General features: G+C 37.8%; 1 protein-coding gene across 2 annotated transcripts in view; it reads left to right on the top strand.

The window, feature by feature from the left end:
* Positions 1-17,759, top strand: part of LOC150087490 (uncharacterized) — a 259,633-nt gene that overhangs the window by 69,019 nt on the left and 172,855 nt on the right. For both annotated transcript variants that reach the window (XM_090371210.1, XM_090371211.1), the window contains exons 3-4: positions 752-982; positions 13,730-13,878. In XM_090371210.1, coding sequence (XP_090227336.1) covers positions 752-982; positions 13,730-13,878 — 380 coding nt within the window. The remainder of the gene's footprint in view (positions 1-751; positions 983-13,729; positions 13,879-17,759) is intronic.

Genomic DNA, 17,759 nt, shown 5'->3' on the forward strand with positions numbered 1-17,759 from the left:
TATTTGCCCAACTGTGGCTTTCCTGCTACCCTGCACAAGTCTTGTCAGCCTCTGTTGGCCTCACATAAATGAGCTGTGTTTTTTCAACCACTGGATCACCTTTGGCTAAATGTTATTTGGTTATTGGACCAATCTTGATACATCCAGGATAGTCATACGTAAAAATCCCAGTAAAGTTAGTTTCTGAGATACTCATACCAGCATGTCCGTTGCTGTGTTCTATCCAATGTTCAGATTCACTTTCATCTTGCCTTTATTTGCATGCACAGCATTCCTACCTATCTACCCACCTGCTTTGTATCATACAGCAAACATCTGATGCTATTACTGGTGGGGTGCTCCATTGCATGAAAAGGGTAGATTTATTTAATAAAGTGACCGGGCATTTTTCCCCCCTCACTGAAAAAACGATTGAGGTCAATTATATTATTCCCAAACTTCACATGTGCTAAACATCAACTGATTTGTGGTCCTCTTATTTTTAAATATTTTTGATATAGCCTGAAAGATGAGTTGGGTTAGTGGTGTACAAATTCTTAACAGTGATTAATATACTTATATATTGGTTTCAGAATGTTTTAAATTAAATAATTAATTGAATTAAAATGTATTATGTAAATTTCCACTGATAGCAGTACTTGTTAGACTGATTATTTTTAAAATGCTTAAAAGTTAAGAGTGTTTAAATTGTGAGCACTAATTTTCCCACTGGCAAGTTTATAGCATACAGAAGGCCTTTTTTCCTACACAGGTGACGATCATTCAGAAAATAGTGAGGCATCAGCATCAACTAGTGGATGTTCATCACTAGTGTCCTCTTATCAGGAGATACCAGAACAACAAAAGCTACACCATGTCAGTAGCCTTCATTTAAGTGAAGATGCACTTCAGAGGATAAGTAAAGATCTGAGAACCAAACACACAGAAAGTAACAGAAAAGATGCAGCCGTAGAAACTGAAGACTCGTTAACTCACAACCTTGGTTAGTATATGTTCAGAGATTTGTAGGGTTTCATCACTGAGTAATTTAGCAGTCAATATATTTTTTTATTTTTTTTTTTGTTATTAAAGTTTCTTTCATGCATATGGTGTAATGTTAATTGTGCGCTTTTGTTTCAAAATGGCTATGCCATTGATTTATTAACAGACCCATAAACGATAGAAATATCTATTTACATTAGTATTAGTAGTGGCATATTATACAAGAAAGCAATCTTTGTGCAGATGAACCAAAAAAATAAACCTGCCCACACCATTTTCCCATCTCCTATAATATTTTTCTGGTTGAGAGCAAGTTTTTGGACATCCAGCTTACAGCCATCCTTTTTTCAAATTAAATTAATGTCCCTATGTGTATGCCATCTGAGAAGTAGTAATGATGCCAACAACATTTACTTTACTCAATCCATTTAAAAAACGCTTCAGTCAGGTCTCACATGTACCTAGTTTCTAGCCACTGCAGTTTACAGATTGATTTTGTGTCCTTCCTAAAATGAGGCTTCCAGACCCTTACATAAACCAACCTTGGTTACATATTTTGTGTTAGCCAGACAGGCTGATACAAAATATGAAACTGATCACTACAAAGGTTACTTTTTTAAAGTAGCCTTTGGCGATCAGGATTATACAGGGTGTCTTAAAAATATTGGTACAAACGTTTAGGGGAGGTAGGTAATATCTAAAGGAATGTGAATCGCATAGGAACCCATAACCGGAAACGTCACGGGAAAGTAGTAGCAGAGGCACAAGAAGCAGAAATGACACGAGACAGTAATTAGTGGCAAACATTTATTTGATATAATATTAACAATGGAGTACGAGATGGATGCAGTTCATGATGTAGTAGTGATAGTAGTAGTGGCATGTGATGCAAGGAAGCAAGTGTATGAGCTTATGCAGCATCAGCCAAAAAAAAAAAAAAATCACACCATTCCCTCCAAATGCCTGTCCAGTTCCTCCTTAAATTTATTTAACTTATCAACTTCCACAACAACAGATGGAAGTTTGTTCCAGCAATTAACCACCTGCTGACAAAAGGCAAATTTCCGCACATTTTTTCTACATCTGTCTTTTCTTAATTTGAATTTATGCCCCCTTAGGTTCGTAATCTGAACAAGTGGAAGGATCCCATCAGAATTCAGCGGGCTCAACCCATTCATGTTACAACAGATGCTCGAAGGTTCCACCATGAGACGTGATGCATGTGTGACACCAATGCAGCATGGATTGGCGGACATGATCGAACACACCTGGAGTTTCCTTGACAGTAGCAGCATCGCAGACGAGCCTTGCCACGAGATCCGTTTCTGTCTCCACAGGCGATTCATGCACGATAGATTTGAGGCCCCCCCCCCCCACAGAAAGAAATCAAGGCTCGATAAATCAGGTGAGCTTGGGGGCCAGGCAACGGGTCCACCACGGCCAATCCATCAACGCCCAAAACGCCTGTTCAAATGGTCACGAACATACCTTCCATAATGGGTAGGTGCCCCGTCATGTTGAAACCAAATGTTGCGTCTCACATTTGCTGGAACATCGTCAAGTAACCCTGGTAGAACTTGTTCAAGAAAGATCCGATATTTAGCGGAGTTCATGCGGGATGGTAACCGGTATGGGCCGACTAAGCAGTCACCGACCATACCTGCCCACACATTTATTGTGAAGAGATGTTGTGCTGCATGGGGGCGCACGCCGTGTGGGTTGTCGTGAGCCCACACATGAGCATTGTGCTGATTGAATAAGCCTTCCCGAGTGAAATAAGCCTCATCTGTGAACAAAACATAGGCTGGAAAATTCAAGTCTTGAACACTTTCTTGGAGACACCGCCGCGAAAAAGCCACACGTGCAGGATGATCTTGGGGAAGCAGTAACTGAACCCTTTGGAGGTGAAAGGGGTGTAAGGAACCGTTGTGCCAGACACGCTGTACACTGCAACGAGACACTCCTAAGGCAGAGTCAGCGGCATGTGTGCTAGTAGTAGGATTATTCTGGACGGCATTCAACACACTTTCTTCCGTGGCGGGAGTTAGCGTCGAACGTGGTCTGCCCGCACTACTCCTGTTACCTCTAAATGACCCATAATCGCACAAATTTTGATGCATACGCGCAAACAAATGGTGGTCCGGTACATGTCTGTCTGGGAAGTGTTCTCCGTAAATTCATTGAGTGGCTCGCCCATTGCCCTCTGCTAATCCATACACTAGGTGCATGTCTGCCAGCTCACGGTTCGTATATCGATGCATGCCCTTCATGCGGCGACTACTGCTTGAATGAGTAAACCAGAAATTTTCCCTCTCACGAACTGATGAACAGCGCCGTGTACCGACTTACGGTGACATTTCCGGTTATGGGTTCCTATGCGATTCACATTCCTTTAGGTGTTACCTACCTCCCCCTAAATGTTTGTACCAATATTTTTGAGACACCCTGTATAATACAGTAATCTCCAATTGATTGCCCACAACTGACCAAATTCTCTGGCAGAACATTGACTAGTCCTTGGAAATATGTCAACTAATGACTAATATTAACTGCTTTTCCAGTTTATTTTGATTTGATTTTATACTACTTAAGACAGGAGGTTGGAAAATACAGTGTACATCTATCACTGGATTTGTCTTGTCTTGAGGGTGCAAAATTCCTGTGTAGAGGTAACTAATGTAAATATCCATATTCCCAGGTTTTTTCTCCTCTTTATCTCTAATCAGTCTAGTCTGTCTAAGATTCCTGATTTCTGTCCACCTATTCACCAGTTTAAAATATGATAGATTTAATGTTTTTATTTTTCCCCTTCAGTCTTATTGACAAAAAATTGTTATTATTATTATTGTTGCTCTTATATTATTTATCCCTGATTGGGGGATTTCACTGTGAAATCCCCCAATCAGGGATAAATGTTTCCTCCTCCGAGGAAACATTTTTTTCCGTTTCCCCAACCCAATGTTTATGCAGCTCCTTCAGTTCTTGCGTGGTCAGCTGCACTTCATGCTCCTCTATTAACTCGTCCACATCTTCTTCCACTTTCAAGTCCAGGTCCTTAGCTGCTGCCACATATGAGCACTTATTCAGAGTTACTAAATTGAGTAAATTGGCTGCCCTTGAGTAAATATTTAAGTAGGCTGGTAGAACAGTAGTAACCCTCTGACAAGTCTATTTAAAGAAGAGGTTAGAAGTGGTAAGAAGAGACATATGAGCACTTAATCAGAGTTACTAAATTGAAATGTATGATAAGCAATCACTGGTAAATGGCACTAATCATCCCCAGATCCAGTTCATGGTTGAAAAGAAATTTTGAAAGAAGACGAATTAATGATCTCCTGAAGAAAACAAACTTATTAATTGCAACCTTAAAGAGGCCAAAGAAATTAGCACTAATAGTGGAAAATTGTACAAGAAAGTTAACCCTAGGCATGATTCATTCATGCCTAGGAAGCGTTCAAAAAAATAATCTTGGAAGCTACTAGGTTTTTTATACAAACTAAGAAATATTGTTCAAGATTTTGGCCTAAATGGATGTCAGTTGAACTAATTAGACATGTGGCAGAGAAGAAAAATGGGATACATATAAATTAACAGGTGACCCAGAAGCCTATGATGGATATAAGCTGGTCTGTAACCAAGTCACAAAGGAGGTTAGGTAGGCAAAGACAGATTATGAGAAATTTTTGTCAAAGGATGCAAAGAAAAACAGCAAAGAGTTCTTTTTTATTTATGTAAACTCTAGAAGGAAGGGGATGAATCGGATTGATCCACTTGATGTCGATGGTTCATCTGTTGATGATCCTGCTCAGGTAGCTAACAATCTGAATGAGATTTTGTATCTACATTCACACATGAGGAGTTATTCGGGGAGGGAATGCCAGAGGTGTATTAAACTCTGGCAGTAAGTTAGATAATCTCGTAATAACTGAGAGTAAAGTGGAGGAAAAATTGTTGAAGATAAACATAAGAAAGGCACCTAGGGTGGATGGAATCTATCCAGTTATATTAAAGGAGGCAGCAAAGGAAGTAAGCAAACCCTAAGCCATAATTATGAGAGCTTCCTTTGATTCAGGGGAGGTACCCATGGACTGGAAATGTGCAAATGTAACCCCAATCCACAAAGGAGGATCAAAGGGAGACTGGTAATTACAGACCTGTTAGTTAGTCTAACTTCAGGGAAACTGTTTCAGGGAAAATAATGGAGTCACTGGTTAAGGAAGCGATGTAGGATCATGTAGACAAGACTTCAGTTATAGCTTGGACACAGCATGGGTTTGTTAAGGGGAAGTCTTGTCTGACCAGTTTTATTGGATACTGTGATGTAGTCACAGAGGAACTGGATGCAAAGAATAATTTTGATATCATATATTTGGATTGTGGAAAGGCTTTTGATACTGTTGCACGTGGAAGACTGCTGCACAAGTTGGAGCAGTGTGGTATTGGAGGCAAATTGCTGCTGTGGATAAAGGGATGGTTGAGTGGGAGAAGACAGTGTGTTAATCAATGGACACTGCTCTCTGTGGACTAATGTTATTAGTTGATTCCCCCAGGGTTCAGTGTTGGGTCCATTGTTGTTTTCTGTATTCATTAATGATATTGATGATGGTATATCAGGCTTAATGTCCAAGTTTGCAGATGATACGAAGGTCGGCAGGGTTTTTAATGACACTGATGACAGTACGCTGCTGCTGCAACAGGATCTAGAAAGGTTAAGCAGATGGGCTTAGAGGTGGCAACTGAAGTTTAACATTGACAAATGTAAAGTACTGCATATGAGAAGCAGTAACCCCAGAGTAACATATCAACTGTGTGGTACTACGCTGACAGTGGTAGAGAGAGAAAAGAACCTGGGGGTAATTGTGCAGGCAGATATGAAGTTTTCTGAGCAGTGTAGATGGGGTAAGTAGGTGATTATCCCCTTGTAAGGCAATGGTCAGGCCACACCTTGAGTACTGTATACAGGTCTGGAGGCCTCATATTAAGAAGGATGTAGAGCTGTTGGAACAGAGAAGACAACAAGAAGAACAATTAGTGAATGGAACAAAGGGTTGCTCTTACGAAGAAAGACTTAAGTTTTGAAAATTACAGTGTCTGGAGACTAGGCACCTGCAAGGTGATCTGATTGAGGTGTATAAAGCCTTAAATGGTTTGAGCATGCTCAATGCTGATGGAATTCTTCCTCTTGTTTGTTTGTTTGTTGTTTGGTTTTTAGGAGCATTAGCAACTAAGGCCATATTGCTCCGGGATATGCGGTGGTCATTCCCTGACCTTTCCGCATCCTCCATATTTGGTGGTGACGGGCTCGAACCCCGGTCTAATCAAGAAGCGTGTGCTACGCACTGCTGCTCCTTACCACCTGGCTACGGAGGCGCCTTCTTCCTCTTGCTCAGAATAATCGCCTGAGAGGGCATAAATTCAAATTTAGGAAAGACGGTTGTTGGATAGATGTGCGGAAGTTTGCCTCTAGCCAGCTGGTGATTGATTGCTGGAACACACTTCCATTTGTTGTTGTAGAAGTTGATAGCTTAAAGAGATTCAAGGCAGAACTAGACAAATGTGTGGAGCGAGTGGATGGGTGAAATTAGAAGAGGTGTTTTTTTTTTTTTTTTTTTCCTCTCGGCTGATGCCATATAAGCTTGCTTTCTTGCAACATCTGCCCTTGCTAATGATATCTTCCTAGGGGGTTTTAGAGGGGAACAGGCATTCTGTGTGTTATCACACACTCAGTTTAAAACATTGATGGATCCAATGTCTTTCTATTTTAGAAGATTCAAGAGAAGTCTGGTTGGCCTGTTCCCCTAAAATCCACTCATGCACACCTTGTTGGTATCCCCTCTTACGTCACTCTGGTGGCAATGAACGTGTAGAGTAGTTATCTTCAAGATGCTTAGTCAGCATGAAGAGGAAAAGACCAAACCCTCCAGCAGTTTATTAAATATGACAACACGACAAAGCAGATGACACTCAGTCCCCATCAGCTTTCACTCTCCTTCTTACAGCAGCAAGAGGATCAGGTGGAAGCAGGGGTGCTAAGAATCTCTGGGTATGACCAGGCTGCCATGCACAGAAACTAAACTTGGCCCATTACTATGTTGGATTGCTCATTGGTGAAGATAGGATAATGAGAGCTGAAAAAAGAATTAGAAAATGTGAATTGGAATATTATTGGCTTGGCTGAAGCAAGGAGAAGAAAGGATCACAAGTTTGTCAAGTGGAATTGTGCTGTACACCAATGGAAACAGTGAAAAGAGTGAAGGTGGAGTTGGCTTTCTGGTCCTTAAACGTATTAAAAACAACATTTTGGAATTCAAAAGTATATCATCAAGGGAGGGAAGACTACTTACTACTTAGGATTTCTAAGAGGTATAAACTAAAGGTTATAATGATATATGCACCAACATCAAACCATGATGATGATGAAGAGATTGAAGAAACGTACACTGAAAGTGAGAAACTTCTAGAATAACAGAAAACTCACTAAACCATCATTATGGGGGACTTCAATGCAAGGGTTAGAAAGAGACAAAACAGCACAAAAATGGAAACTGGGAAATTTAAGAATTGGTGAGAGAAATGAAAGAGGTGAAAGATGTGGAATTTGCAGAATCTTAGGAATGTCAGTAGTGAATACTTTTTTTCAAGAAAAGGGTGAACAGAAAGTGGACACGGAAGAGCCCAAATGGATTAAAAACTATTGAAATTGACTTCGTCCTCACTAACAGAAGATATATTATGAATGATGTTACCATCCTGAACAAGGTAAATGTTGGAAATTATCATAGAATGGTAAGATGCACACTTGATATAGATGTAAGAAATGAAAGGAAAACACTGACTCGAGTAAATAATGCAAAAGTCTTTGAGATAACAGAAGAGGAGAAAAAGCAGTATGTACTGGAACTTAAGAACAAGTTTGAGCTTCTGCAGACCGCTCAGGACCCAGATATCGACGAGGAATATTACAACTTTCTGAAAGTCATAAAGCCCAAGAAATCTGTAGGTAAAAAGAAATCCAAAGAAGTAAAAATTAGTCGAGAAACACTTGTCATGATGAACCAATAATGATAAATTAAGAGCAAGATAAACACTGACAAGGAAAAAATTGGGTATACTGAATTATGCAAACCCATTAGAAAGAGACTCGGAGAGGATATAAGATTTACCAAAAGAAAAGTAGAACAAGCATTAAGGGAAAACAAAGGATGTAAATCAGCAGTCATGAGCAGTAATACAGAAAGACAAATGATGCTAAATCATTTGAAGAAAGAATAGTAATGGTGTACTTATAAATACAGTCGATTCCGGTTATTTGGGACACATCGGGACTAGTGCATTTTGGCCCGATTAAGCGGCTGCCCCAATTATCCGAAGTTTCACGTAAATAGTTAAAAATACAATTTACCCCCCCCCTTACAATTAGTTCACTGTACAATCAAATCACGTTACGACGAACTCACCACAGTAAAGTACCGTTCACTATACGATGTGCAGTAAGCGCTGGTCATTGTGATCACGTTTGTGAATCGAATTTTAATTCTATTAAACAGCGATTCTAATTAGCGAAAATAGGAGGAATATTATCCACAGGCTATAAAAGTAAAGATATATTAAGCACAAATTTACTCTCTCTTACCTTACCAATTAAAAAATTAAATGATACGTGAAAATCGGAAGAATATACGTGATAATCGGAAGAATTAATACATACTGTAATAATGTGTACATACTAACTAAACTAGTTGACATTTCTGTTTACTGACATTTATGGGTGGGGGTTAAAATTTAAAACAGTAAAAAGATAAGCAATCAGTAACAAAGAACACGCACACACAAATTGCAAGTAACACAACATGCGCAAGTGAGAACGGAGTAACAAATTACGAAGGTTTAAAAATAGGAATGAAGAGAAGATCTGAAAATTATTTTTTTTATTTGATTGAAGATTTCATGGAAGTGTAAACACATTTTGCCATAATAACCCACAGAATTCCAGCTGTCGGTATTACCGCAAATTCAATAAGATCGAGTTTACTGTCCGTTTATGATCCAATAAACAGGTGACTGCTAATTGTTTTTATTGTTTTATGGTTGTGACCTCCAGAAATCCGACCGAACTACATGGTACGGTCGGAGACGTTCGAGTAATTACAGACCAGTTAGTTTAACTTCTGTTCCGGGTAAAATAATGGAGTCACTGGTTAAAGATGCATTGCAGGATCATCTAGACAAGGCTGCAGCAATAATTCAGACACAGCATGGGTTTGTTAAGGGAAAGTCTTGTCTGACAAATTTGATTGGTTATTATGATGTGGTCACAAAGGAACTGGATGCAAAAAATAATTTTGATATCATATACTTGGATTTCAGGAAAGCTTTTGACACTGTTGCGCATGGAAGACTACTGTACAAATTGGAGCAGAATGGTATTAAGGGTAAGTTGCTACAATGGATAAAAGGATGGTTAAGTGGGAGAAGACAGAGGGTGGTAATCAATGGGTGCTGCTCTTCGTGGACTAATGTTATTAGTGGAGTCCCACAGGGTTCGGTGTTGGGTCCACTGTTGTTTTGTATATTTATCAATGATATTGATGAAGGTATATCAGGCTTAATGTCGAAGTTTGCAGATGACACGAAGGTTGGCAGGGTTGTTAATGACAGTAATGGCAGTGTGCTACTGCAACAGGATCTAGATAATTTGGGCAGATGGGCTAAGAAGTGGCAACTGAAGTTTAACCTTGACAAATGCAAAGTACTGCATATGGGTAGAAGTAACCCCAGAGAAACGTACCAACTGTCTGGTACTACGCTTAAGGTGGTAGAAAATGAAAAAGACCTGGGAGTAATTGTGCAGTCAGATATGAAGTTTTCTGAGCAATGTAGACAGGCTGCTAGGGCAGGTCATGGGGTTTTGTCAATGATATATAGGAATTTTGCTAGCAGGGAAAAGGAGGTGATTGTCCCTCTGTATAAGGCAATGGTCAGGCCACGCCTTGAGTACTGCGTACAGGTCTGGAGGCCTCATTTTAGGAAGGATGTAGATTTGCTTGAGCGTGTACAGAGAAGAGCAACACGATTGGTGAGGGGAATGAAGGGATCCTCTTACCAAGAGAGGCTTAAGTTCTGCAAATTGCAGTGGCTGGAGACTAGGCACCTGCGCGGTGATCTGATTGAGGTATATAAGGCCTTGAATGGGTTGAGCACGCTGAATTCTGATGGGATCCTCCCGCTTGTTCAGAATACGAACCTACGGGGACATAAGTTCAAATTAAGAAAGGATAGATGTAGAATAGATGTGCGGAAATTTGCCTTTAGCCAGCGGGTGGTTAATTGCTGGAACAAACTTCCATCTGTCGTTGTGGAAGTTGATAGGTTAAATAAATTTAAGGAGGAACTGGACAGGCATTTGGAGGGTATGGTGTGATTTTTTTATTTATTTTTATTTATTTATTATTATTTTTTTTTTTTTGGCTGATGCTGCATAAGCTCCTACACTTGCTTTCTTGCATCAAGTGCCACTACTACTACTACTGTCTCCAGTGCTGAGGTCTCCTGCCCCGATTAAACGGCATTTTGTCCCAATTAAGCGAAGTAAACTATGGCTATTTTCTCGATTGGTTTTTGTTTTTTAAGATTTGCCCCAAATAAACGGCTGCCCCGATTAACCGGTGGCCCAAATAACCGGAATCCACTGTAGAAGGCATAACTCGAATAGCAGAAGACTTCTATAAAGTATCATATGAGGAGCAAAGGAATGATACCAGCAGTGGGAAAGGTGGATCACAAATTAGTAACATATGTGACTTATCTGATATCCTTCCTGATAAGGTAGAATGTGCATTGAAGAAAATGAAGAATCATCAGAATGCCCCTGGTGAAGATGAAGTTACTGTAGGGTTTTTAAAATTAGGAGGAAGAGATATTACACGGAAACTCGCAAGACTTCACAAAATACATTAGGAAAGGCCCGGTGCCCAAGGAGTAGAATAATGCAATAATAATTTTGCTGCATAAGAAAGGAGATAAATTGGAAATTATAGGCCAATTAGCTTGTTGTCCCACATGTACAAGTTGTTCACACAAGGGTCATTACTAACAGATTAGAAAGAATACGGCACCTCCATAGCCAGGTGGGAAGGAGCAGCAGTGCGTAGCACACGCTTCTTGATTAGACCAGGGTTCGAGCCCGTGCCCACCAAATACGGAGGATGCGGAAAGGTCAGGGAAATGACCACCGCATATCCCGGAGCAATATGGCCTTGGTTGCTAATGATCCTAAAAAAAACCAAATAATAATAATAATAGAAAGAATACTTGATAAGAATCGACCAAAAGAATAAGCTGGCTTTAGGACAGGATTCTGAACTATGGATCACCTTCACGTAATATCACAGCTAATGAAAAAAAGCAAATATAAAATGCCATTATGCCTGGCATTTGTGGATTATGAAAAGGTATTTCACTCCATAAAGCGTAACGCAATGTTTCGTGCACTGGAAAGACAAGGCATAGACTCCCCCATACATTAGGATGTTCACAAAAATATGAAAACGCTACCTCTCCTTTGTTAGAATAGATAAAGACAGTAGCAAATTTCAAATTGAGAAAGAAGTTCGACACGGAGATACAATATCTCCGAAGTTGTTTGCTGCTGCCCTTGAAGCTTTCAGAAGATTGGACTGGTTGTGTAAAAGGGTCAATGCGAATGGAGAGATCTAAACCATCTACAATTTGCAGATGACATTGTGATCATAAGCCATGATCCCAAAGAATTAGAGGAAAATCTTAATCAGTTATGCAGAGTTAGTAAATATTTCGGACTAAAGATGAATATGGCCAAAACAAAAGTAATGATGAACAAATATGCCACAAGAAGGCATATAATCTTAGAAGGAGTAGAAATCGAAAAGGTGGATTCATATACTTATCTTGGACAAATCATTAGCTGTAATAATGATAAATGGCTGGAAGTCAAGAGAAGAATAACTCTTGGATGGATAGCATTCAGGAAATATAGTCACACACAGAGGGGCAGTATCCCAATTTGTCTGAAACGTAAAATAATGAATCAATGTATACTCCTCAGTATCACTTATTTGGACACTCACCAAAAGTATGGAAGAGCAGCTGAAAACTATACAGCAAAGAATGGAACGAATTATATTAGGAATCAGACTGTTGGATAAGAAGAGAAACACATGGGTTAGGCAGCAAATTGAAGTAAAGGACTTCTTATCAAAACTAAAGAACTGAAATGGGCTTGGGCAGGACACAGCTGGAAGACATGGTGACAGTTGGACTAAGAAAATAACAGAATGGTACCCAAGAGGAACTAAAATAAAACCTGAGAAACAACAACAGAGATGGACAGATGAAATTCAATGGTTTGTGTGTATTAAATGCATGGCCATCACACAAAACAGAAGGCACTGGAAAGTTGCTGGAGAGGCATTGATGATGATGATAATATTTTCACTTTTTAAAGCAATTTGCGTGTTTCTTTCTTTTTTTTTTTTTTTTTTAAATGTTATCCCAGTATTTAAAAATATTAACATAGTTGTTCAATCCAGCATACCCCACTCCCATGTAGGTCATTACTCCTAGTTATAGCAGACTAAACCAGAAGGGTGATTTTGACTTAGTCATAGACATTTCTACTGCCAAAGTTAAGGAGAAGATTGTTTCTTTTGTTCATTGAGAAAATATTTTATTGTTGAATGTGACAACATGGAGCACAAGTTCCCGTTGACTGGGTAGCACAAATTTCATCAATTGGCAGTGTATCATTTTAAAATGCGGAAAACTTTTATGCATAAGGTACTCCTCGGCCCCATTGAAGAATATAGAAATAGATGAAGCCGTAGATGTTTTGCAGCATCACATTGTTCAATTTCAGTTTGAGAACCTATCAGATGCTTTTAGCAGAAGAAGAGTGAATTGGTGTACAGTGCTCCTTTGTTGGGGAGTGACAAGTGCACAGGGAAGGAAGATTGAAATATAACAACTTATTCAGTCATGTTTGGCATTTTAATAATTCTCTATAGCAGTATTAAGTATGAGAGTATATTCAACCAAACGAGGAGAAAAATTGAGGGCAAATCTTGTTCTCGTGAAGCTTTTGGAAATGCAACAGGACCATTCTTATAAAACTCAACATTTGAACTCAACATTTCTGAAGAGGGCAGTCTTCAACAGTATCATTCTTGAAGTAGTTGGATTCTGATGTCTAACAAAAAATCAAAATAGAAATTAGTTAAGCTGCTGTATCCTATGGCTGCTGTATTTCACTATAAAATATATATGTTGTCCTGAAATTGAATTTTTAGTGTAGCATGAACTTTAAACATCTTTCTTTTTGTGGGTGAGATCTCCTGCTTACAATTACTCAGTCTTCCATTTTTTAAAATACAAACATTGGCAGCTATACTAAAGCCAATATTTTTAACAGTGGATTCGATTATACAGTATAAATTTTTTTTTTATGACATCTAGGTGTGTTTACGTACTTCTGAGCTGTCCAGTATGTTAAATATCAGTCTGCACATTTAACAAATACTTGTGTTGAGATTGCTCCACATAATATTGGAAGTGCTGTTTCTCTCCTTTTTAAAATAAGAAATACTTAATAATGAATGATGGTCAAAGATGTATTGGAGTGATTCAATTTATTTTTATTAGTTGTAGTGGTTAAATTTTCTAAATTATTCGCAGTAATTAGTTTCATTTTACATTATAAACTGTTTTTAAACAGCAAGTAATTCATCTTCCTCTTCTCAAAATCGGACTTCACTGTGGTCAGAAACCATTGAAGCAAAGCTCAAGAGAACATCAAGACCACAACCTATTGCACAAGGAAACAAACCTTCATTTAGTATTTCGTGCTTTGGATCACCCTTATTGGTAAATATGTTTCTGTATATAAAATTGAGTGTTATAAGTAGCTTTCAGATTATGTTTAAGGGAAATGTTTGTAATTCGGAGCAGAAATTTGTGTAAAATAGTTTACTTATCAGAATTTCCTATGAAATACATAATCCAAAAACAAATAACGTCAGGATTTCCTGATTGCTGGTTTTTTTAACAATAAATCATGTAGTCTAACTAAAGTTATCAAAAAGCATAAAATAAGGTAAAAAATATATACAATCGAACTTCCCTGTAACGAATTTGATAAATTTCAGCAAAAAAAATTCGTTATAGAGAAATTTCGTTATACAGAGAATATCTTTTTTATTAGAAATTATCTAATTAGAAAATGAAAACGAATCTACATTTATTTTTAATGTATTTTATTTCAGAAACATGCTTATTTAAATTACCTTTTACACAATTTTCGCCGGTAAGTATCAAAATTTTAAAAAAATCTGTAATTTTCGTTTGTACAGTACAATTAAAAAATGTCTGATTCTCAAAGAAAACCTCACATTTATTCAGAGCATTAAAAACATTATTGGGAACATTTTCACAAAACTGTAGACCCAGACGAACAGTTTTAAAAGCGTGAATCATTTCTTTGCGAGTTGGCTTTTCTATGGGTTGTTCTGATACGTCGTCAGCATAATTGTTAATTTCTTCGTGAACATGGTCGCGTCTAACACTGTTCAGAAGTATTTCATCTTCATTTGGATGTTCTGTTGTAGTCAGATCTTGATCTACATGAACATAACTATCCAGTGTTATTTCATTTTCGATGTTTCCAAACGATTCTAAAAAAATCCAAAAGTTTTTCAGTTGTGAAAGGGGGAGTTCATCTTGTTCGTCCAGTTGCTGTTCGACTTCTGTATTCAATGCAAATCCCGCTTTCTAAAAACAATTTTGAATAGTGCATTCAGTGACATCGTTTCTCCAAACTTTTGCCAGTTCAGAGATGCAATCTCTGTGGTTAATTGTAACCTCCAAGTTTCTATTTTCTAATAATGCATTGACAATCTTCATTATTATTCTCTTTCGATAATGAAATTTAAAATTTTTAATAATGCCCTGGTCTGTTGGCTGGGGTTTTCACGTTATGTTTGGTGGTAAAAACAACTTCACACTTTTAAGTTTGACGGAAATACTGGCAGGATGTGCTGGACAGTTGTCAATTACCAACACGATTTTCCTTTTTTTCTTTTGTTATACGCTTGTCTAGCTTTAATATCCATTCTTCAAAAATATCACTTGTCATCCATGCTTTTTTATTAAAGGTGTAGTCAACTTCCAAAGATTTTTTTGCCTCTAAAACATCGTGGGTTTTTTGATTTTCCGATGACTAAAAGTCTTAATTTTTCACTTCCTGTCATATTTGCTCCAACTAGCACAGTGATACTTTCTTTGCTTTGTTTTCCGCCAAAACATTTATCATCCTTAAAAGCAAGTGTTCTATTCGGTAAACATTTTAAAGAATAAACCCATTTCTTCAGTATTAAAAACATCTTTAGGTTCATATTCTTCCAAAATCTTATTTAAGGTATTGTTCCTCCAACTGTTGCAATCTTCTTCGCTTACATTAACACTTTCTCCACAAATAACCTTTTCCACAATTCTGTGGCGGCACTTAAATTTATCTAACCATCCAGTGCTTGCATTAAATTCTGTATGTCCAAGGGACTGTGCAAATTTCAGAGCTTGTTGCTTAATTATTGGACCTGATATTGATATATATTTTTTGCATGTATCATTTGCACCCATTTCAGAACAGCTTTATCAACACACCTTCGTATATACACAACTTAATACACTTCTTGTCTGTTCCTCCTTCAATTGCATTTAAAATTGATTTTCGATTTTTTAAAATCGTAGATAAACTGCTTGCAGGTATGCCTTATTTCTCCGCAATATCTTTTTTCTTAAAACCCTGGTCAATATCATGAAGAATCTTTACCACTTTCTCTTCGACATTGTTTCCGCAACTAAAATTTACTCGACTGCAGCTCTTGCCGATACATACACCGCACTTCGCTGCGCTGGCCATATAGTGAATTGTTAGTACCGCCTACTCAATGATGTTCACTTGCCAATTCAACAGTATCACGTGACCTTTCCTATTAATCACTTTGAAGGAATATACGACTTCATATATACACGAAAGAAAATTTATGGTTAATGTATGCTGTATGTTACTTTTCAGTAACATTGATGACAAATTGTTCTAAAAGAACAAAATTTAAAAAAAAAAAAAAAATCATGAAAACTACTGGGAGTCTAGTTAGATGAGAACGGACATAACCCAGGGTCCTGAGCCGGATATCATCATTCTTCGCTTTTTTGGTGATTCCCTTCTTCTCTCTCTCTTTTTCTCTCTCTCTCTCTCTCTCTCTCTCTCTCTCTCTCTCTCTCTCTCTCTCTCTCTCTCTCTCTCTCTCTCTCTCTCTCTCTCTCTCTCTCACACACACACACACACACACACAAACACAGGGTAATGCAGAATTTTTTTTTTTTTTTTTTTTTTTTTTTTTGTCTGGTGCAGCATAAGCCTCAGGCTTCCTTGCACCATATGGCTAATAATAATAATATCATATAATGATTGACAGGAAGGTCACATGGTATGGTTGAGGTGAGAAGCAAATGTCACTCAGTAGGTGTTACTAAAAACCAACTATGGAAGCATTCTATGTATTGCAGCTGCAGCACGCTAAAGATTTACTGCAGCGAATTTTGTTTTCCCCTTAGCCAACATCAATTTACAAATCTACCCTATTTATTGCAAAGTTTGACCACTTTTAAGAAAACCCATTTGGTTTTATAACTAAAAAAAATTAAACAAAGACCCTCCTACGGCGTCAATGGCCGTCAAGTGTAATTTCGGAGGGAAGGAAGCCGTATGTTTGAGTGGCTGTTTAGAAGTAAATACTTGAAAATATTCAAAAATGCTTTTACTAATTTTTTTAAAAATTCGTTAGAGAGAGACTAACACTTCGCTATATGGGGTTAATTTTACATGTAATTTCGTTTCAAGGTGCAATGTTTTGCGAAAAAAATTCACAATATAGAGAAATTCGTTAAATAGAACTTCCACTGTATATAGAGTAATGTAGTTTTATTTACCCAAAAATGTGTTTTTCTTATACATTCAGTACAGGTTGTTGAAATAGAAAATATCTTAGAAGGTAAAATAAGCCATCTCTCTACATTGTAGATGAAATACAGTGTACACTGAGCATTCAGTTTACAACAGCATAATAGGGATTAACACCTCCTGACAACCTGAGGATATTCTTTTGGAATATCCTCAGGTTGTCAGGTGTTCAGCTATGTGACATGCTGAAAGTGTTCTACAAATATGTTGGCTCACACAGATTTGATTGCATCCTACTATAGACGACTTGTTACACCCTACCTCAGACTCATAGTTGTGTTGTGGTCTGGTGTCTGGTAGTCAATTGGTAAACAAATGAAACATACAGTACATCGTTATACTGCAAGTGTGAGACGTTCCTCAAATGAAATATAAAAAAATTGTAGTTTATAGGAAAAATAATATTGTAAAAATTGGCAAACACTTATGTAGTCTCTCTCTCTCTCTCTCTCTCTCTCTCTCTCTCTCTCTCTCTCTCTCTCTCAGAGAGAGAAACCATTGCTGCAATGGTGGTTTGAGAGGTGAAGGTGCACTTCTCATTGTAGGGTGAAATGAATGTTTTTACTAATAAATGATGAAACAAGCATTAGGTTACTATAGTGGCAATTTCTTCCCTACTTCAACTAGAGATACAATAAAAAATATATCAAGGTTAATTGATATACCTCTGAAAGGAGGATCAACTACCACATATCCAATTATAAAGTAAATTTTTGAAAACAAC

The sequence above is a fragment of the Mastigoproctus giganteus genome, chromosome 4 (assembly GCF_048544385.1).
Source record: "Mastigoproctus giganteus isolate SK-2022 chromosome 4, ASM4854438v1, whole genome shotgun sequence".
In the NCBI taxonomy this organism is placed as follows: domain Eukaryota; kingdom Metazoa; phylum Arthropoda; class Arachnida; order Uropygi; family Thelyphonidae; genus Mastigoproctus; species Mastigoproctus giganteus.